This window comes from Geotrypetes seraphini, chromosome 5 (assembly GCF_902459505.1).
Source record: "Geotrypetes seraphini chromosome 5, aGeoSer1.1, whole genome shotgun sequence".
NCBI classification, from domain to species: Eukaryota; Metazoa; Chordata; class Amphibia; order Gymnophiona; family Dermophiidae; genus Geotrypetes; species Geotrypetes seraphini.
Window position 1 is genome coordinate 239,566,952 of NC_047088.1, and position 17,282 is coordinate 239,584,233.

General features: G+C 44.4%; 1 protein-coding gene across 5 annotated transcripts in view; it reads right to left on the reverse strand.

Moving 5' to 3' along the window:
* SLC35F5 (solute carrier family 35 member F5) overlaps positions 1–17,282 on the reverse strand; it is a 141,935-nt gene that overhangs the window by 92,032 nt on the left and 32,621 nt on the right. For all 5 annotated transcript variants that reach the window (XM_033944446.1, XM_033944448.1, XM_033944445.1 and 2 more), the window contains 2 exons: positions 16,976–17,166; positions 14–95 (listed from right to left, as the gene is read on the reverse strand). In XM_033944446.1, the coding sequence (XP_033800337.1) occupies positions 14–95; positions 16,976–17,166 (273 nt within the window). The remainder of the gene's footprint in view (positions 1–13; positions 96–16,975; positions 17,167–17,282) is intronic.

Genomic DNA, 17,282 nt, shown 5'->3' on the forward strand with positions numbered 1-17,282 from the left:
AAAATAATCTTACCAGATGTTGATGATAGAATATTAACGATGGCAACCTGTGTGTCAGAGAGTGCTTCTTGATAAGAATAATTTGCCAAGAACCACTGGAAAAAAGTGACAAATTCCACTGAATACATAGATAGCTTTAAGTTTCCAGAATATTCTTCTTTGTTAAAACTGTGTCTAAGAGGGTGTGAGATAAAGATATCTTTGGAATGGTGCCAGAAGATTTGGAAAGTCTACATTTTAAATATTCCTTTAATACTTTTAAAAAGAGATTAGGTTATTACCTTGCGGGTAATCTACCTATAGCCGTGAGCCTTTGCAGAAGGAATCCACTCCAGATTTTTTTTTAACCCTCCTACTTCTCCGAGAGCTCTACTGCCATCTACAGTTAGTCCCCACCCAGCAAGAAAGAGCTCTAGACAAAGTAGGGATATGAGAAAACTTCCCCAACTAAGTAAGTCTACTCTGCTCAAACAAAATAACATAAAAACTATGAACACTCAAACAGAGCAACAAACATTCCAGCAGAAGCATCAAAGGAGCTCAAAGAGTATCTCAAAGTGCACTAGTAATAGACTACTCTTCACGGCACAAAGGGCTAACTGACCTCCAAGAACAGAATTGTAGAACATTCTTAATGAGACAGTAGGCAGATGCAGGAATGAAATGACAAGGTGGAGGTCCAGAATGACACACCCATCTACTGGAAAAAATATTAGCAAGGTAAGAACCTAATCTCTTTTTCCAGTGCAATAGGTGTACTATTCTGGACATGTGGGATGTACAAAAGCAATCCCCGAAATCTAAAGCAGGATGACTGCGCCAGCATATAGCACGGAGGACCCAAAGGTAGAATCCTCCCTTGCCGCCACGTCCACTCTGTAAAACTTTTTTTTTTTTTTTAATCAATAAATGTTTATTGAAAAAAAGTTTTGTGGAAAATATACAAACCAGAATATAAATATCAGGGACATCAACAGATAGGAGAGCAAGCATATAAAAAGCTCCCAAGTCACAGAATGCTCCCCCAGCAGTACAAACAGTAGAAATTGCTCCCAACAAAACCCAAACAGCCCCCAGTACTTATCATCAATCAGAGCTCCACAATACCCCCCCCCCATCTTACCAACTGTATTACCCTCAGAGAGGGACTCCCTGTGGTTTCTTCAGGGAAGTCCCCCTGTACACAATCCCTCCCCCCCCCCCCAGAAAAAAGCTCAGTGTAAAGATTCGATTTTTTCTAATATTCCACTCTGTAAAACTTAGTGAATGTCCAACAAATCTCCGCTGGAGAGACTGCCCTAGCTTCTGCCTACAATGAAGCTACACTTCTGGTCGAATGTGCCTTCACAAAAACAGGGGACTGTTTCCCTTTACAGTGAATGCTGACAAAATGGCCCTTTGAATCCACCTGGAAATCATGGCCTTGGAAGCTGGCGTACAAAAAGATGGTCAGAGAGTCGAAACTCATTGGTGTCCTCCAGTTATTAAAGAAATACTCTTCTCACATCCAACTTCTTTAAAATCTGGTCCTGTTTCTTGGAACCAGTAGACTGGAATGCTGGCAATCGAACCTCCTGGACCGACTTGAAACACCAAAAAAAAAAAAAAAACTTTCAGCAGTAACAGTATGTAAAGAGACTCCAGTTTCAGAGATTTTAAGGAAAGACTCCCTACAACACTGTAACACTCCCTGTAGCACTGCTATTTGTAACACCGCTAACTTATAGCAAATGTAATTACTCTGAACATATAACCTAGCTGCTAAAATAACTTCACTGCATATTTATCATCTAAAATGTAAAGGTAACTTGACCAAATATGTATCGTCTAAAATGTAAATGTAACATTAACGAAATTGTAACTTCGCTGTAAATGTACAGTCTCTTCATCTGTTAACCGCATAGAACTTCCATGGTAATGCGGTATATAAGAATAAAGTTATTATTATTATTATTACAAGAAAGAGCCTGGAGTTCCGAGACCCATCTTGCAGAGGTCACAGCCACCAGAAAAAACACTGTCTTGAGCGTCATATCCATCAGCTTGGCTGAGGCCCCACAGAACCAAATTAAGATCCAACAAAGGGAATGGGGCTTTGACTGGAGGTCTGATGCATAGTGCACCCTTCAAATATCTGGCTATGTCTGGATAAGACACCAGCATAGTTCTTCGGTCTCAAGCCCTGAAACATGAGAGCCTGGCGACTTGGACTCGAAGGGAAGCCACAATAAGACCCTTTATCAAGGCTGTTGGAGGAAAGCCAACACCAAAGAAATCTGAGCTGAAAACAGCTCCACCTTTTCTTGGTTACACAATGCTGGAAAGTCTGCCATGCCTTAGCAGAAGGCCGAGACCGTTGTTGGCTTCTTAGACTTGAGGAGAGTGGTAATGACCACTTCTGAGTACCCTTTACACGCTAACACTTTGCATTCAAGAGCCAAGCCATAAGAGTAAAGTTTGCCAGATCCTCTAAAAGTATAGGAACCTGGGAAAGAAGGTCCGAATGCACCTATAGTCTGAGACTGGGACCCATCCGAAAACACCAGTTCCATGTACTAAGGTCTGTGTAGCAGGTCTGAAGCTACCAGAATGACTTCCCCCTGATGACTTGCGATCCTTTGAAGAATTCGGCCTATCAAAGGCAATGAAGGAAAGACATATAATAGTACGCTCTGCGGCCAGGGCTGGGCCAGAACATCCAGGTCCATGTTTCTGGGCTCGTATCTTCCACTGAAGAACCTGTCTAAATTTTTGTTCTTTGATGTAGCCATGAGGTCGAATTGTGGCCAACCCCAACGATGAACAATGGCTTAGAATGCTGTCACCGACAGTGTCCACTCTCCAAGATCTGTCTGCTGAGGAAGTTGGCTTGGACATCGTCCAGTCCCGCTGTATGCTGCTGAATGCGCCTGCAGATGACTTTCTACCCAATTGAAAAGCAAGTGGGCTTCTAGACACAGATAGGCACTCTTGGTGGCCCCCTGATGATTTATAAAGGTCACTGCTGTAACATTGTCTGAGAATACCTGTACTGCCCGGCCTGCCAGAGTCCTCTGCAACTTCAGCAGAGCCAGCCGAATGGCTCCAAGTTCCAATCGGTTGATCAACCACTTCCTCTGTGTGGGCAACCAATGCCCTTTAATTGGCTGATGGCTGGAATGAGCTCCCCAGTCGGGAAGACTGGCATCCATAATGATGACCACCCAGGATGTTATGTGGAGGGGCATGCCAATGGTAAGGAACCAGAGCAGAGCCACCAGTCCATGCAGGCTCGGGCCTCTGGCATCAAGACAGAGACTTCTGTAAAGAGTCTGTCTGAAGACCACCACATGAGTAATGCGTGCTGGAGAGGACTCATGTGGGTCCTCACCCAAGGAGCCACATCTATCGTGGCTGCCATAGAATCTAGGACTTGAAGATAGTCCAACACCGACAGAGTTGGTTAGGAGACACACTATCTGCATGCAAAGCTTCTGTTTGCGTGCCTCTGGAAGATAAGACATGGCCAGAAGCAGTGTCGAACAAGACCCCCAGGTACTCCAGGGATTGTGTCGGAGTCAAATGGCTCTTTCTGTAATTCACATTCTACTGTGTGCTGACCCCTCAGACAATGAGGGGACCCCAGATAAACCTGTTGTCCAGGTAAGAATGCACTTTCAACTTTTGCTAGTGGTCTACCACCAACACCACCATCATTTTGGTGAATGTGTGGGGAGCTATCGTCAGGCCAAAGGGCAGGGTCACGAACTGATAATGCTGTTCCAGGACATGAAACGTTAGGAACTGAGAAAATGTTAATATGCAAGTAGGCCTCCATCAGATCTAGAAAGGCCAGGAACTCTAATGGAGTCACCGCCACTATGACAGATTGAACCATCTCCATGCAAAAACGTGAGACCCTGAGCTCTACATTCACGTAAGGTCCAGAATGGGTAGCCAATCATCAGTGCCTTTCTTTGGCACAATGAAAAATATGGAGTATCTGCCCAAGCCCGAGTCTTCGGGAGGCACAGGCTCTACGGCAGGGGTGTCCAACCTATGGTCCAAGGGCCGCATGCGGGCCCGTAAAATATTTTGTGCGGCCCCGATCGAGGGCGATGCAGTATTTTCCTCTGCTGCCGGGTGTTTACCGTCTTGCCGGCTCCCTCCTCTGTCTTGCTGCAGTGTTTGCACGGCCCCAGAAACATTTTTTTCGGCCAATGCAGCCCAGGAAAGCCAAAAGGTTGGCTTTACAGCCTGAATGTCTTAACAACCTTCTCACAGTGGCTTGATCTCGGGTTGCTTTTTCTGTGCACCCCACCAGATAGTTCACAAACCAATCTGTTTGAGGCTGAGCAAATTCTAGCTTGTAGCTGTTAGAGGCTGAGCAAATTCTAGCTGGATGATATCCAGAACCCAGCAGTCAAGACAAAATCTAAGCCCATGCCTGCACAAAATCTGAGAGCAGGCCCCCAAGCTTGAGAGAGGTCGCCCCCGATCTGGTAGTGTCATTGTGTCTTCCTGGAAGAGAGAGAATTTTGGGGAGCTGAGGAATGGTTGCCTCTGGACCTGGAGAATCCCTGGGACGTGACTCCGGAATAAACATAGAAACATAGAAAAAGCGGCAGAAAAGGGCTATAGCCCACCAAGTCTGCCCATTCCAAATATCCCCTCCCCTGAATTCACTCTCTAAAAGATCCCACGTGAGTATTTCTCTTAAAATCCGTTACGCTGCTGGCCTCTATCACCTGGAGTGGGAGTCTGTTCCAATGATCCACTACTCTTTCGGTGAAGAAGTACTTCCTGGAGTCGCCATGAAACTTCCCTCCCCTGATTTTCAGCGGATGCCCCCTGGTGGTCGAGGGTCCCATGAGCCAGAAGATATCATCTTCTGACTCGACACGTCCCGTGATGTACTTATACGTTTCAATCATGTCTCCCCGTTCTCTTCTTTCCTCGAGTGAGTACAGCTGCAATTTCTTTAGTCTTTCTTCATACGTGAGATCCTTGAGCCCCAAGACCGTTCGCTGAACCGACTCGATCCTCAGCACATCCTTTCGATAGTGTGGTCTCCAAAACTGAACACAGTACTCCAAGTGAGGCCTCACCATGGATCTGTACAGCGGCATCATGACTTCGGGTCTCCTGCTGACAAAACCTCTGCGAACACACCCCATCATTTGTCTTGCCCTGGAGGAAGCCTTCTCCACTTGATTGGCGACCTTCATGTCCTCACTAATGATCACCCCTAGATCGCGTTCCGCCGTGGTCTTAACCAAGGTCTCACCATTTAGTACATAAGTTCTACGCGGGTTTCTCTTACCCAGGTGCATTATCTTGCATTTTTTTGCATTGAAGCCTAGCTGCCAAGTAGTTGACCATTGCTCCAGCAGCAGTAGGTCGTGTGTCATATTATCAGGTAATAAACTTTTGCCTACTATGTTGCAAAGTTTGGTGGCGGCGGCGAACAGTGATACCCTTCCTTTAAGTCCTTGCGTCATATCTCTTATGAACAAGTTAAACAGAATCGGGCCCAGGACCGAGCCTTGTGGCACTCCGCTGATAACGTCTGATGCTTTGGATGGGATACCGTTCATCACCACCCTTTGAAGTCTACCGCTCAGCCAATCCCCAACCCATGTAGTTAGAGCGTCTCCTAATCCTATCGATCTCAGTTTGTTCAGTAGTCTTCGATGAGGGACGCTATCAAATGCTTTACTGAAGTCCAAATATACCATGTCCAATGACTCTCCGGCGTCCAGTTGTCTAGTAACCCAGTCAAAAAAGCTAATCAGATTAGATTGGCAGGATCTACCCTGGGTGAACCCGTGTTGGTGTGGATCACGCAGTTTTTCTTCGTCTAGGATTGTGTCAAGATTCTATTTGATCAGTGTTTCCATAGGTTTACCCACTATAGACGTGAGACTCACTGGTCTGTAGTTTGCTGCCTCTGTCCTGCAGCCCTTTTTGTGGAGTGGGATTACGTTGGCGGTTTTCCAGTCCAAGGGGACCCTTCCTGTGCGTAGGGAAAGATTGAAAAGAACAGATAATGGTTCTGCCAGGACTTCTTTTAGTTCCCTGAGCATTCTGGGGTGTAGGTTATCCGGTCCCATGGTTTTGTTTACTTTGAGTCTTGATAGTTCCTCGTAGACGCTACTGGGTGTAAATTCGAAATCTTGAAATGGGTCTTTCTGGTTATCTCCCGTCTGCAGCTGTGGACCAGCTCCCGGCGCTTCGCGGGTGAAGACTGAACAGAAGTATTTGTTTAGTAGTTCTGCCTTGGCAGAATCTGATTCAGCAAAGTTACCGTCCGATTGCTTCAGGCGTACTATCCCATCTTTGTTTCTTTTCCTGTCACTAATATAGCTGAAGAAAGATTTATCCCCTTTCTTAATTTTCCGTGCTAGCTCCTCCTCCATTTGAAGTTTGGCCTCTCTGACTGCTTTTTTGACAGCTTTATATCTGTCTAGATAATCCTCTTTCGCCCTCTGTTTTCCTAAATGTTTGTAGGTGATAAATGCTTCTTTTTTCTGTTTAATTAGGTCTGAAATTTCTTTACTGAACCATTGGGGTCTTTTGTTTCTCCTGCGTTTACTTACTGTCTTTATGTATCGGTCTGTTGCTTCATGTAAGATGGACTTCAGAGACGACCACATATCCTCCACATTGTCGGGTTTTGCTTGTTTATGCAGCTCCTGATGGACAAAATCTCCCATGCGGTTGAAGTCTGTGCCTCTAAAGTTGAGAACCCTTGTTGCTGTGTTTGTCTTAGGGAAACCTGTCCTGAGGTTGAGCCATACCATATTATGGTCGCTGGAGGCCAGTGTATCTCCTACTGAGACTTCCGTGACGCTATCTCCGTTGGTGAGAACTAGGTCTAGTATCGCCTGATCCCTGGTGGGCTCCAATACCAATTGCTTGAGACGTGCACCCTTTATGGAGGTTAATATTCTTTTGCTGCTACCCGTAGTCGCGGAGAGTGTGTTCCAATCTGCATCAGGCATGTTGAAGTCTCCTAGCATTACTGTGTCCCCACGCAGTGTGATGTTTTCTATGTCCTCGATTAATTCCATGTCTTTGTCCTCCTGTTGCCTGGGAGGTCTATATATCACACCAAGGTATAGGCATTTTTCGTTCCCTCTGGCCAGGTTCACCCAGAGGGATTCCCCGATGTATCTAACATCTGTGATTCTAGTAGTTTTGATGTTTTCCTTAGTGTATAGTGCTACTCCTCCACCCAATCTACCCTCTCGATCGCAACGAAGTAGGTTGTCTAGACCTCCAGGAGCCACAAAAATTAGAGCACCCAGTGCATCTAGATGTTCTGGGTCTGATGTCAGGCAATGTTTTTGTTTATTCAAATTTGATATGCCACTGAATCTTACAGAGTTCTCAGTGGTTTACATATCTTTTTACAGGTACTTCAAGCATTTTCCCTATCTGTCCTGGTAGGCTCACAGTCTATCTATCTGTCAGGCAAAGTTTTAGGTCGACGATCCATGAGATCATCCAGTCCTTTCTCAAACAACTACCCTTGGAAAGGAAGTCTGCAAAGAGTTGCTTTGGAGGTAGAATCACCAGCCCACTGTCAGATCCATAACATCCTTCAGGCAGAAATCAAGTAAGCCAACGCTTTACTCGTGACACAAATTATGTCGTAGAGAGCATCTGCCACATAATCAATTCCTGATAAAAGGAGCTAGGGGCATGGGCTCATCACCATCATGATCTAGCGTTCACACTCTGGAAAGACAGGCGTGCGTCATAAAGGATGCTGCAGAGGCTGTCTTGACTTCCAAAGATAACACCTCAAACAGTCTCGAGGACCATGTCTACTCGGCGATCTTACATATCCTTGAGCACCACCCCACCCTCACTCAGAAGAGAGGTGATTTTGTAACCTGTGTAAGCAAGGAATCCACCTTGGGCTGAATAAACAGCTGATGGCACTCCTGTGCCATGGGATACATCCAAGTCATAGCTCTGCTACCTTGAGAGACCCCTCTGGAGCATCCTACCGCTCTGTGACCAATGACATTAATGTCAGGATGCCAGGGAAACGTAGACCGAACTCATACCACTCATTAGAGAGGAGGAGGTAGAAGGAACCAGTTGGGGGAAATAATTCAGCTCTATAAGGGATTTTGAAATGAGATCCAGTAGAGCCACAGGTTTCAATATGTGCAGAACTGTGGGATCATCTCCCAGATCAAGAGCAAGCATGGATTCCAAAGTGCATCTCCTGACAGGGTGAGTGCGTCCTGAGACAATAAGGGAACAGTGAGAGACTCATTTGTATCCACATCCATGTCTCTTATGCCCTTATCAGCGGTAGCCTGTGAAGCAGGAGCATTTTGGGATATATTATCTTCAAGTGCAATGCTTGGAGTGCTGCCCACCTGTGCTGCAACAGGACAGCTCTCCTGAAAGGCTTTCCACATCAAATTGGCAAATTCCAGGGAAAATGCTGAACCAGGCAAAGAGTCTCCAGAAGGGGACTCCAACCTGGGTCTCTTAGGTGCAGGCATGTCCGCACCTTTCTGCGTAGAACAGCTGCTATATCAGGACCCAGAAAAGAAAATGGTGCAAACCAAAGGATTTGCCACCTGTTCGACTGCCCAAGAGCGCAAAGGGAAGGTTGAGCCGGATGCTCCTGCCTCCCCTTCCCATGTAGTGCAGCACGTGGCGCAACCTCTGGTGCACAATTTGCAAAATCCTAACATGTACTAGGGGTAGAAGAACCAGAGGACTCCATCCACACCAGTTTTGAGGCCAAATGAGAAGATTTGAAGTTGCAGGAGACTTCTGAAAAAAAAAAATAATCACTAAAATCCAAGATGGTTCCTGCAGACCTTTGGCGCCAATAAAACACTAAACATGGCAAAATTTTAAAAAACAGTGATTTTAGGGGTGGAGGGAACATAAGCAAACATGCAGAAATGTTAAAATTTGCAATTTACAGACAACTTTCCCTCTCAATTCACCTCACATGCTTTAACAGCCTTACCCACTGCCTCATCCAGAATGAATTTTCAATGCTGAATCTTCGGGATGCCAATGGGACTTCATGTCTGACTGAACCCCCACTCCCATGGACCAACAGATGTGCAAAGCTAGAAAGCAGAGGCCAAAATGTAGTTAGCACCCTGCTAGACACTGCTGAGCCTCCTACAGAGGCCTGATAGCCTGCACTCAAACCCCTGCTAAGCAGTAGGTGAGCAATGTTAACCAGGGCTCCAAAAATGCTTCTGCAGGCTGGCAAACAGGTACTACACAGGGTTGGACTGCAGGTAGAGCTGAATCCACAAATGGGGAAGCTCCAAGCATCAAGAAACCGAAGAAAATCCAAAAAATAACTTGAATAAATAAAAAGAGCACAGCAGAACAGAAACACTAGTTCAAGCTTGTGTGCAGAAGGAGAAAAACTGTAGGGGCAGTAGAGCTCTCAGTGAAGTAGGAGGGTTACAAAAAAAATCTGAAGTGGATTCCTTCTACAAAGGTTTGCGGCCATGAGATTACCTGCTTGTCCAGAATGACACACCTATTGCACTGGAAAAAATAATTATACAATGCATTTGTGCATAGAAAACAGCATTTTTTTTTGGGGGGGGGGGAGGGGAAGAGGGCAATTCTATAAACTACTGGTGCTAAATTTCAGGCGTAGGAAACAGGAGAAACACCTCCCAGAATTAATACCAAACAAACAGTAGGGATGACCAAAAGTAAAGATGTGCTGATTTATTTCAAACTCTGCTTTCATTCGTTCAAAGACTCAACACGCATGTGTTTCAGCTCAAACAGCCTGCATCAGGAGTCTTTTATTCAAAATGCCATACTTTTGGCATTTTGAATAAAAGACCGATGGAATGCGGACATCAACAGTGTATCTTTAAAAGCAACTGGTACTAAGAGATCTAATATTTTTTCGGTTATAGCTCCTTAGCTCTGGAATAATCTACCAAACTATTTGGTGATGAAGCCTCATTAGAAAAATTCAAAGGTATTTTAAAAAGTTTCTTGTATAAAGATGCATCTGAGACACAGACAAGTTAACCAGCTTATGGTTAACATCTTATACTCTATATACTTATACCCAGTTTTATTTAAGTCCTTATTTATAGGACTTTTAAAAAAAATTTTGTTTCTCTTTTTTTTTCTTCTCTCTCTCTTTATACTCACTTTTTGCCCCCACAATTTAGGCACTGCCATCTATGTCATCTAAATAGCAGGCATAAGTGGATGCACCAAGTACACCATGCAACTGATAATATTCTTTAAGTTGTGCACATCAGTAAGCAAAACACCTCTGAAATGTCCATGCACATTAATTACCCCGGAGGGAATTTTGTGCACAATTTTTGAAAATTATGTACACAATATTTCACAAATACACAATATTGTATTATTTGTACTGTTTTTGCACAGAATTTCCTACAGCCCTGTGGTTCACATGAGCAGACAGATGTCTACCTAGGCAGAAGAAGTGACTATGTGCAACAGTTCACTTTCTCCTTCTCCTGCACAAATCACTGCAGGGGGTAGGGCAAAGAGATCAGATACTGGAACTTTGCAGAATTCCGCGTGTTATGCAGATGTGGGGAATTTTGTGTAAATTATTTGCTGCACAGAATTCCCCCAGAAGTAATTATGTCCCCTTACAGATGTATGCACACTTTCTACAGAATAAGTGAAAGACACTGATCACATGCATAGGTGCTAATATTCTATATATTTGTGCGTTACTGGTGCCTAGCTTAAGCTGCCCTTTAAAGAATTTGCCTTTTTTAATGTGCTAAAATATCTGTACATAAAAATTGCTCAGACTCTACACATGTACATTGTTCTGATCTGAGAAGAGGCATTTCTGGATCACGGTTTATTTGGTGCTTGAACTTACATGCATACTTAGGGGGCCCTTTTATTAAAAAGAGATTAGGTTCTTACCTTGATAATATTTTTTCCAGTAGCTAGGGATGGTATGCTGATTCAGTGTTGTCCATGCCTGCTTGTGAGCATTCTGCAGATGTCGTCAATCACAGCTTTTCAGCTCCTCCTCCTTCCCGGTCTCTACTGCTCCCTTCATACCAAAGCCGGTGAAGAAGAAGGAGGAGGGGTAAGGGGAATTCCCCGACACCAAGTATCTGATCTGCTTAGATTAATTTTAAAACAATCACTGAATAGTAACATAGTAGATAATGGCAGATAAAGACCCGAATGGTCCATCCAGTCTGCCCAACCTAATTCAATTTAAATTTTTTCTTCTTAGCTATTTCTGGGCAAGAATCCAAAGCTCTACCCGGAACTGTGCTTGGGTTCCAACTGCCGAAATCTCCGTTAAAACCTACTCCATCCCATCTAAAACCTTCCAGCCATTGAAGCCCTCTCCAGCCCATCCTTCCCCAAACGGCCATATACAGACACAGACCGTGCAAGTCTGCCCAGTACTGGCCTTAGTTCAATATTTAATATTATTTTCCGATTCTAGATCCTCTGTGTTCATTCCATACTTCTTTGAACTCACGTCACCGTTTTCCTCTCCACCACCTCTCTTGGAAGCACATTCCAGGCATCCACCACCCTCTCCGTAAAGTAGAATTTCCTAACATTGCTCTTGAATCTACCACCCCTCAATCTCAAATTATATCCTCTGGTTTTACCATTTTCCTTTCTCTGGAAAAGATTTTGTTCTACGTTAATACCTTCAAGTATATGAACATCTGAATCATATCTCCTCTGTCCCTCCTTTCCTCTAGGGTATACATATTCAGGGCTTCCAGTCTTTTCTCATACGTCTTCTGGCACAAGCCTCCTATCATTTTCGTCGCCCTCCTCTGGACTGCTTCAAGTCTTCTTATGTCCTTCGCCAGATACGGTCCTCAAAACTGAACACAGTAATGTAGCGAAAACATTAACAAGCCTCCGAGAGGAACAATGAATGCAAGAAAAATAGAAGTTAAACAAGAACATAAGGGCCTGAACATTTATGGAGCTCAACCATTGCTATTTTTTAATTATATACACACTCTTTATAATCCCATAGTCTGACTGACAGGAAAATATTAGCTGTGTAGCTGACCATTAAGCTAGAGTCAGAAAGCAGGCGCATCAGAAAAATTGATGGATGGGTTCAGCATACCAACCCTAACTACGGGAAAAGATATTATCAAGGTAAGAGACTAATCTCTTTTTCCAGTGTAATAGGGATGGTATGCCATCCATGCTTCCACCCAAGGGCAAGCCACTCCTCTTGTTGAATATGCCTTCAACAAGACAGGCAGCTATTTGCCGCAACTGATATATGCAGAGGATAATTGCTCTTCAAATCCATCTAGAGACGGTGGCCTTGGAAGCAGGTCTGCCTCATCTCGCCTGATTGGTTAACATGAAAAGATGATCTGAGACAAAATTTATTAGTCACCTCCAGGTAACCCAACAGAACTCTCCCGATGTTCAAAATCTTTAAGACCTTGTCTTTCTTGGGTCCTGCTGGATGAAACGCTTGCAATCTAACCTCTTGGTTGACATAAAACAGCTCTCTGCATAACAGGGCCTGCAATTCTGAGACTCTCCTAGCAGAAGTAATTGCCATCAAGAAGACTGCTTTAACCATCAGATCCATGAGGAAAGCTTCCTCACGAGGGCTCTGCTGAGTCCCTGTAACACTATATTAAAGGTTCCAGAATGGAAATGGTTATCGAATTGGAGGCCATAGTCTCAGGGCATCCTTCAGGAACCTATGTTCGGGAGGGTCGCTAGCGAAGCTTTCTTCTCTCGGCTGTGGAAACAGGAGAGTGCTGCAGCTTGAACTCTAAGGGGCACCACTGCCATTCCCTTGTGCAGACCCTTCTGTAGGAATGCCAGTATGAACAAGATGGAGGCATTGCCTGGCTCTAAACTTTTATTTCTTGCACCAGTGCTGAAACATCTCCTATGCCTTAGCATACATCAAAACCATCATCTGCTTTTTAGCTCTAAGTAGAGCAGCAATGGCTACTTCTGAGAATCCGTTTTGAACTAGCACTGAACACTTAAGGGCCATGCCATAAGATCAAAGCATCCAGGATCTTCTATGGCAATTGGCCCCTGAGAGAGTAAATCTGAATGCACTTGGCATCTGAGACTTCGCTCTTTTTGTAGTCATACAGGATCCGCATACCACGGGTATCTGAGCCAATCTGGCGCTACAAAAACTATTGCTCCCATGTGAAGAACTATGTCCAGCCCTGCATTTCTGGGCTCATATCTGCGACTGAAGAACCAAACCCCCTTCTTGTTTTTTGCAGTTGTCATGAGGTCAAACATCGGATGACCCCCATCTTCTCACAATGGCCTGGAATGCTTTCAGAAATGACCAGTCTTCTGGATCTATCTACTAAGGTAACCAGTTTGAATATTGTCCACTCTGGCCATGTGCGCCATAGAGATCGCCCTACAGAACAATGCCTTCGTCTTCTGTTGGAGCGAAGTGCTCTTGGTGCCTCCCTGCCTGTTGACATAAGCCACTGCAGTGACACTGTTGGAGAAGCGTCTGACTGCTTTGCCCTCCAGTAAAGACTACAGTCAAAGCAGCGCCATCTGAACTGCTCAGAGTTCCAGTTTGTTGATATACCACTTCCGTTGAGATGGAGACAATTGGCTTTGTAGTGGTGACCACTCCAATGAGCCCCCCAACCAAACAAGCTGGCATCCATTGTTAAGGTGACCCATGAATCGATCCAAAGCATGGGATATGCTATACTGTTTATTGCAGTGAACTTTCCATACTCATTCCCTTCACCAGAGACTGTGGACGGAACCACCAGCTCATGCTGTGCTTGGCTGCTGCTGTCCAGGGGAGCAGAACTTTCAGGAAGTCTCTCTGAGTTGACCAGTGAGACAGCAATGCATCCTGGAGGGGGTGCATGTAGGTCTTTGCCCAGGGCACCATCTCTATCGTGGACGCCACAGACCCAAGGACTTGAAAGTAATGTCATGCAGTAGTCCTGACTTGGTCAACAGGTCTGTAATCTGACCACAAAGCTCCTGTTAGCATGCTTCTGAAAGAAAGACTTGGCCTTCTGCTGTGCTGAATAAGACTCTCAAATATTCCAGCACCAAGAATTGATAGCAATTTTCCAACACATGGAATCTGAGGAACCTCTTGTGTTCTGGGATGATGTGACCATGAAGGCAAGCTTCAGTCAAATATAAGGTGGCTAAAAACTCTCCTGGCTCCACCACTGCAATGACAGACTGAACGATCTCTATTCAAAACTAAGGTATTCTCAGGGCCATGCTGACAGGTTTGAGAGCCAGAATCGGCCTCCCGTCCTCTAAGCCTTTCTTTGGCACGACAAAGCATATGGAGTATCTGTCAGAGCCCAAGTCATCTGTAAACGACACTGGGACAAATTTTCCCCATTCCCGTGAGATCTCTCTATCCCCACCCCATTCCTGCAAATTCTGTCCTCATCTACAAGCCTCAAACACTTTAAAATCATAAGTGTTCAAAGCAGTTTGCAATTAAGGCAGAGCCTGCAGGAATAGGACAGGGAGAGAAGTCTCAGGGACAGGGGATATTGAAATCCCGCACTCTGGAGGAACTGGTTCTACAGCTTGAATATCTAGTAACCTTTGTAGTGTTGCTCGGACCCTTTTTGCTCTCTGGCCAGCCTGCTGGCGAATCCACGAAACACTGGAAGAGAGATTGCGCAAACTATCCTGTAACCCTCTCTAATAATGTCCAGGACCCAGCGGTCAGATATTATCTGTTCCCAATCCTCCAGGTAGTCCAAGAGCTGACCTCCAATCTTCAAAGGAGTGGCATGAGGGCTGGCATCATTATGGCTTTTTGGCTGGCACGCAGAGTTGAAACCTGAACCTTAGTTCTTCCAGTTCCCAGAGAATTTCTGTTTAGCTTTGAAAAGCTCTCTGGGTTGAGGCTCGTTTATAATACTGATGAGAGTACCGGAGGCCAAAAAAGACCCCCCAGCTCTTGCCTCTGGCTGCTTGGGGTGTGCTGTCTGGTAAAGATCTTGGCCGGCGATCTTGTATACTAGTCATAAGATCATCCAGGCCCTTACCAAACAGTGTCTGTCCCCTGAAAGGGAGCCTGCTCAATGTTGATTTAGAAGTCAAATCACCTGCCCATTGCCTGATTGAAAGCATACAACAGGCAGAGATCAAATATGCTGAGACTTTCCCTATGACTCTCAATGCATCCATTATGTAGTCTATTTCCACCATCACAAGCTGAGGCAGGGGCTCAGAATCTATCAGGCTCTGATTTCTTAGCCTAGAATGACATGCAAGTGCCATAAAGGAGGCTATGGCTACAGCCTTAACCCCTAAGCCTCAAACTGCCTCCAGAGGACCATATCCTATGGATCTTTTAAAACCACTCCTCCTTTGCTTGGTAGGGAAGTCTACCTTTGACATAGCAAACATTTGCTGGAATTCCTGATCCATAGGATACAGTTTAGCCATGGTTTTAGCTACCCTCAGGGAGCCTTCAGCTCAGTCAGCCGCCATGCCAAGATCAGAGTCTCCCCAGTTATGATGAATGCCAAAAGGAGACGAAACTACAGTCGGCACCATAAACTCCTTGAAGAACACTGATGCCTAACAGCCTATGATCAAGCTCCTGACCAAGTCAAGGAAGAGAGCAAATGCTGAAGGCCTGAAACCCTGAACTCCACTAATCTTCAGCAGGTTGGCTGCACAGATTCCTGAAGGATTCACCTGCCAGATGCATCTGCTCCTCTCCAAGTAGGCACAGAAGTTTCTTGGCTGCGTAAAATCCACAACCAAGAAAAAATGAAAAATACCACAAAATAATAAAGAAATAAAGGGTGCAGATCAGCACGACACCTTCATGCTCGTCTTCAGAAGAAAGAACTGATGGGGGCAGTAGAGACTGGGGAGGAGGAGGTGGAACTGAAAAGCTGCAATTGACATCTTCTGCAGAATGCTCGAGGATACACTTAGGCCCATATTCTATAAATGGTGCCTTAAGTTAGGCATCATAAAGTGCCTCCGTAGATGCGATTCACATGAAAGGTAGGTGCCGGAAATGCAGGTCTTGAAAACCCTAGCCTAAATTTCTCGAAGCGATTCTAAAAAACAGCACCATTGCATGATTTAATACACAATTGGCGGCTGTTTTTAATGCAGCCACTGCTGATGGCGCCGAGTATAGAATCCAGGCCTTAATTCCTATTTAGAAGATGTTATGTGGACCTGTTCTAATTGCACAAATGTGTTGGTTGGCACATGGGATATGCTATATTGCTTACTGCAGTGCACTTTCCATACTCATTCTTGGCCCATACCTTACCTATCTATATACTGCTCCCAGCCCAAAGTATCTTTAACATGTGAATTAATGCACACTAAACATTAAAATATCACAAAACTAGTTACCATGTTTCAGTGGTAGCATTTAACCAGCTCTAATTCACGTTAATTGCCTAACTTGCCTTAATAAAGGGATCCCTTACTAAATATGCACGTATCTATGTAAATTGAATGTGATGCACATACCTGCTGCACAAGGTGGATGGCCCATTATAAAAATATTATCCCGTCTTCTATTGGGTCAGCTCTACTGATCCTTTACAACTTCTATCCAAACCCCTTCTCAAAAAAAGTCCCCAATGAGCCTTCCCATCTCACTATATTATAAACTACTGCTCTAAAATTTCATTAAATAAGAAAAATGTTTGGGAAGAAGTGTACTGAAAATATCTTTTTCATGATCTAATTAAATCTTAACTGCATAATCAAAAGGTAATTCAGAATCTCACCCTAGCCCCAACTGCAAAAAATAAAAATAAAAACCACCCACCCAGGAGAGAACTACATGAATTTTAAACAATTTCCAGTTAATGACAAGATCTTCATAGATAAGCAAAAAACAAGTCTTGATAAATTACAACTTAATGTGTTTTGGAGGCTGGCATTTAAGTACAGGAATACTACAAAATACTGATTCTAACATATTACAAAAAGAACATACCACAAAACAGAAGAAGAAGCTGACTTTTGCCACTTGACATGCCGTTAGCTTCCCCATAGTTTTCAATACTGATTCATGATCCTTGTCAGCTGGATAGGACATGCGAGACAGTTTTGCCTCCAATGCATGGCTTGATGGGAGCTGCCGAACTTCCATGATATTACTGAATCTTACTCTAGGCTTTTTAGGGGCTTTGAAAGTCAAAGGCACAGGGGTTAAGCTCTGTCAGACCAACATAAACCAAATACATGGTACAGATTTAGAAACCAAATCTCTATGAACATACTTAAAAATATTTAAAAGCCTT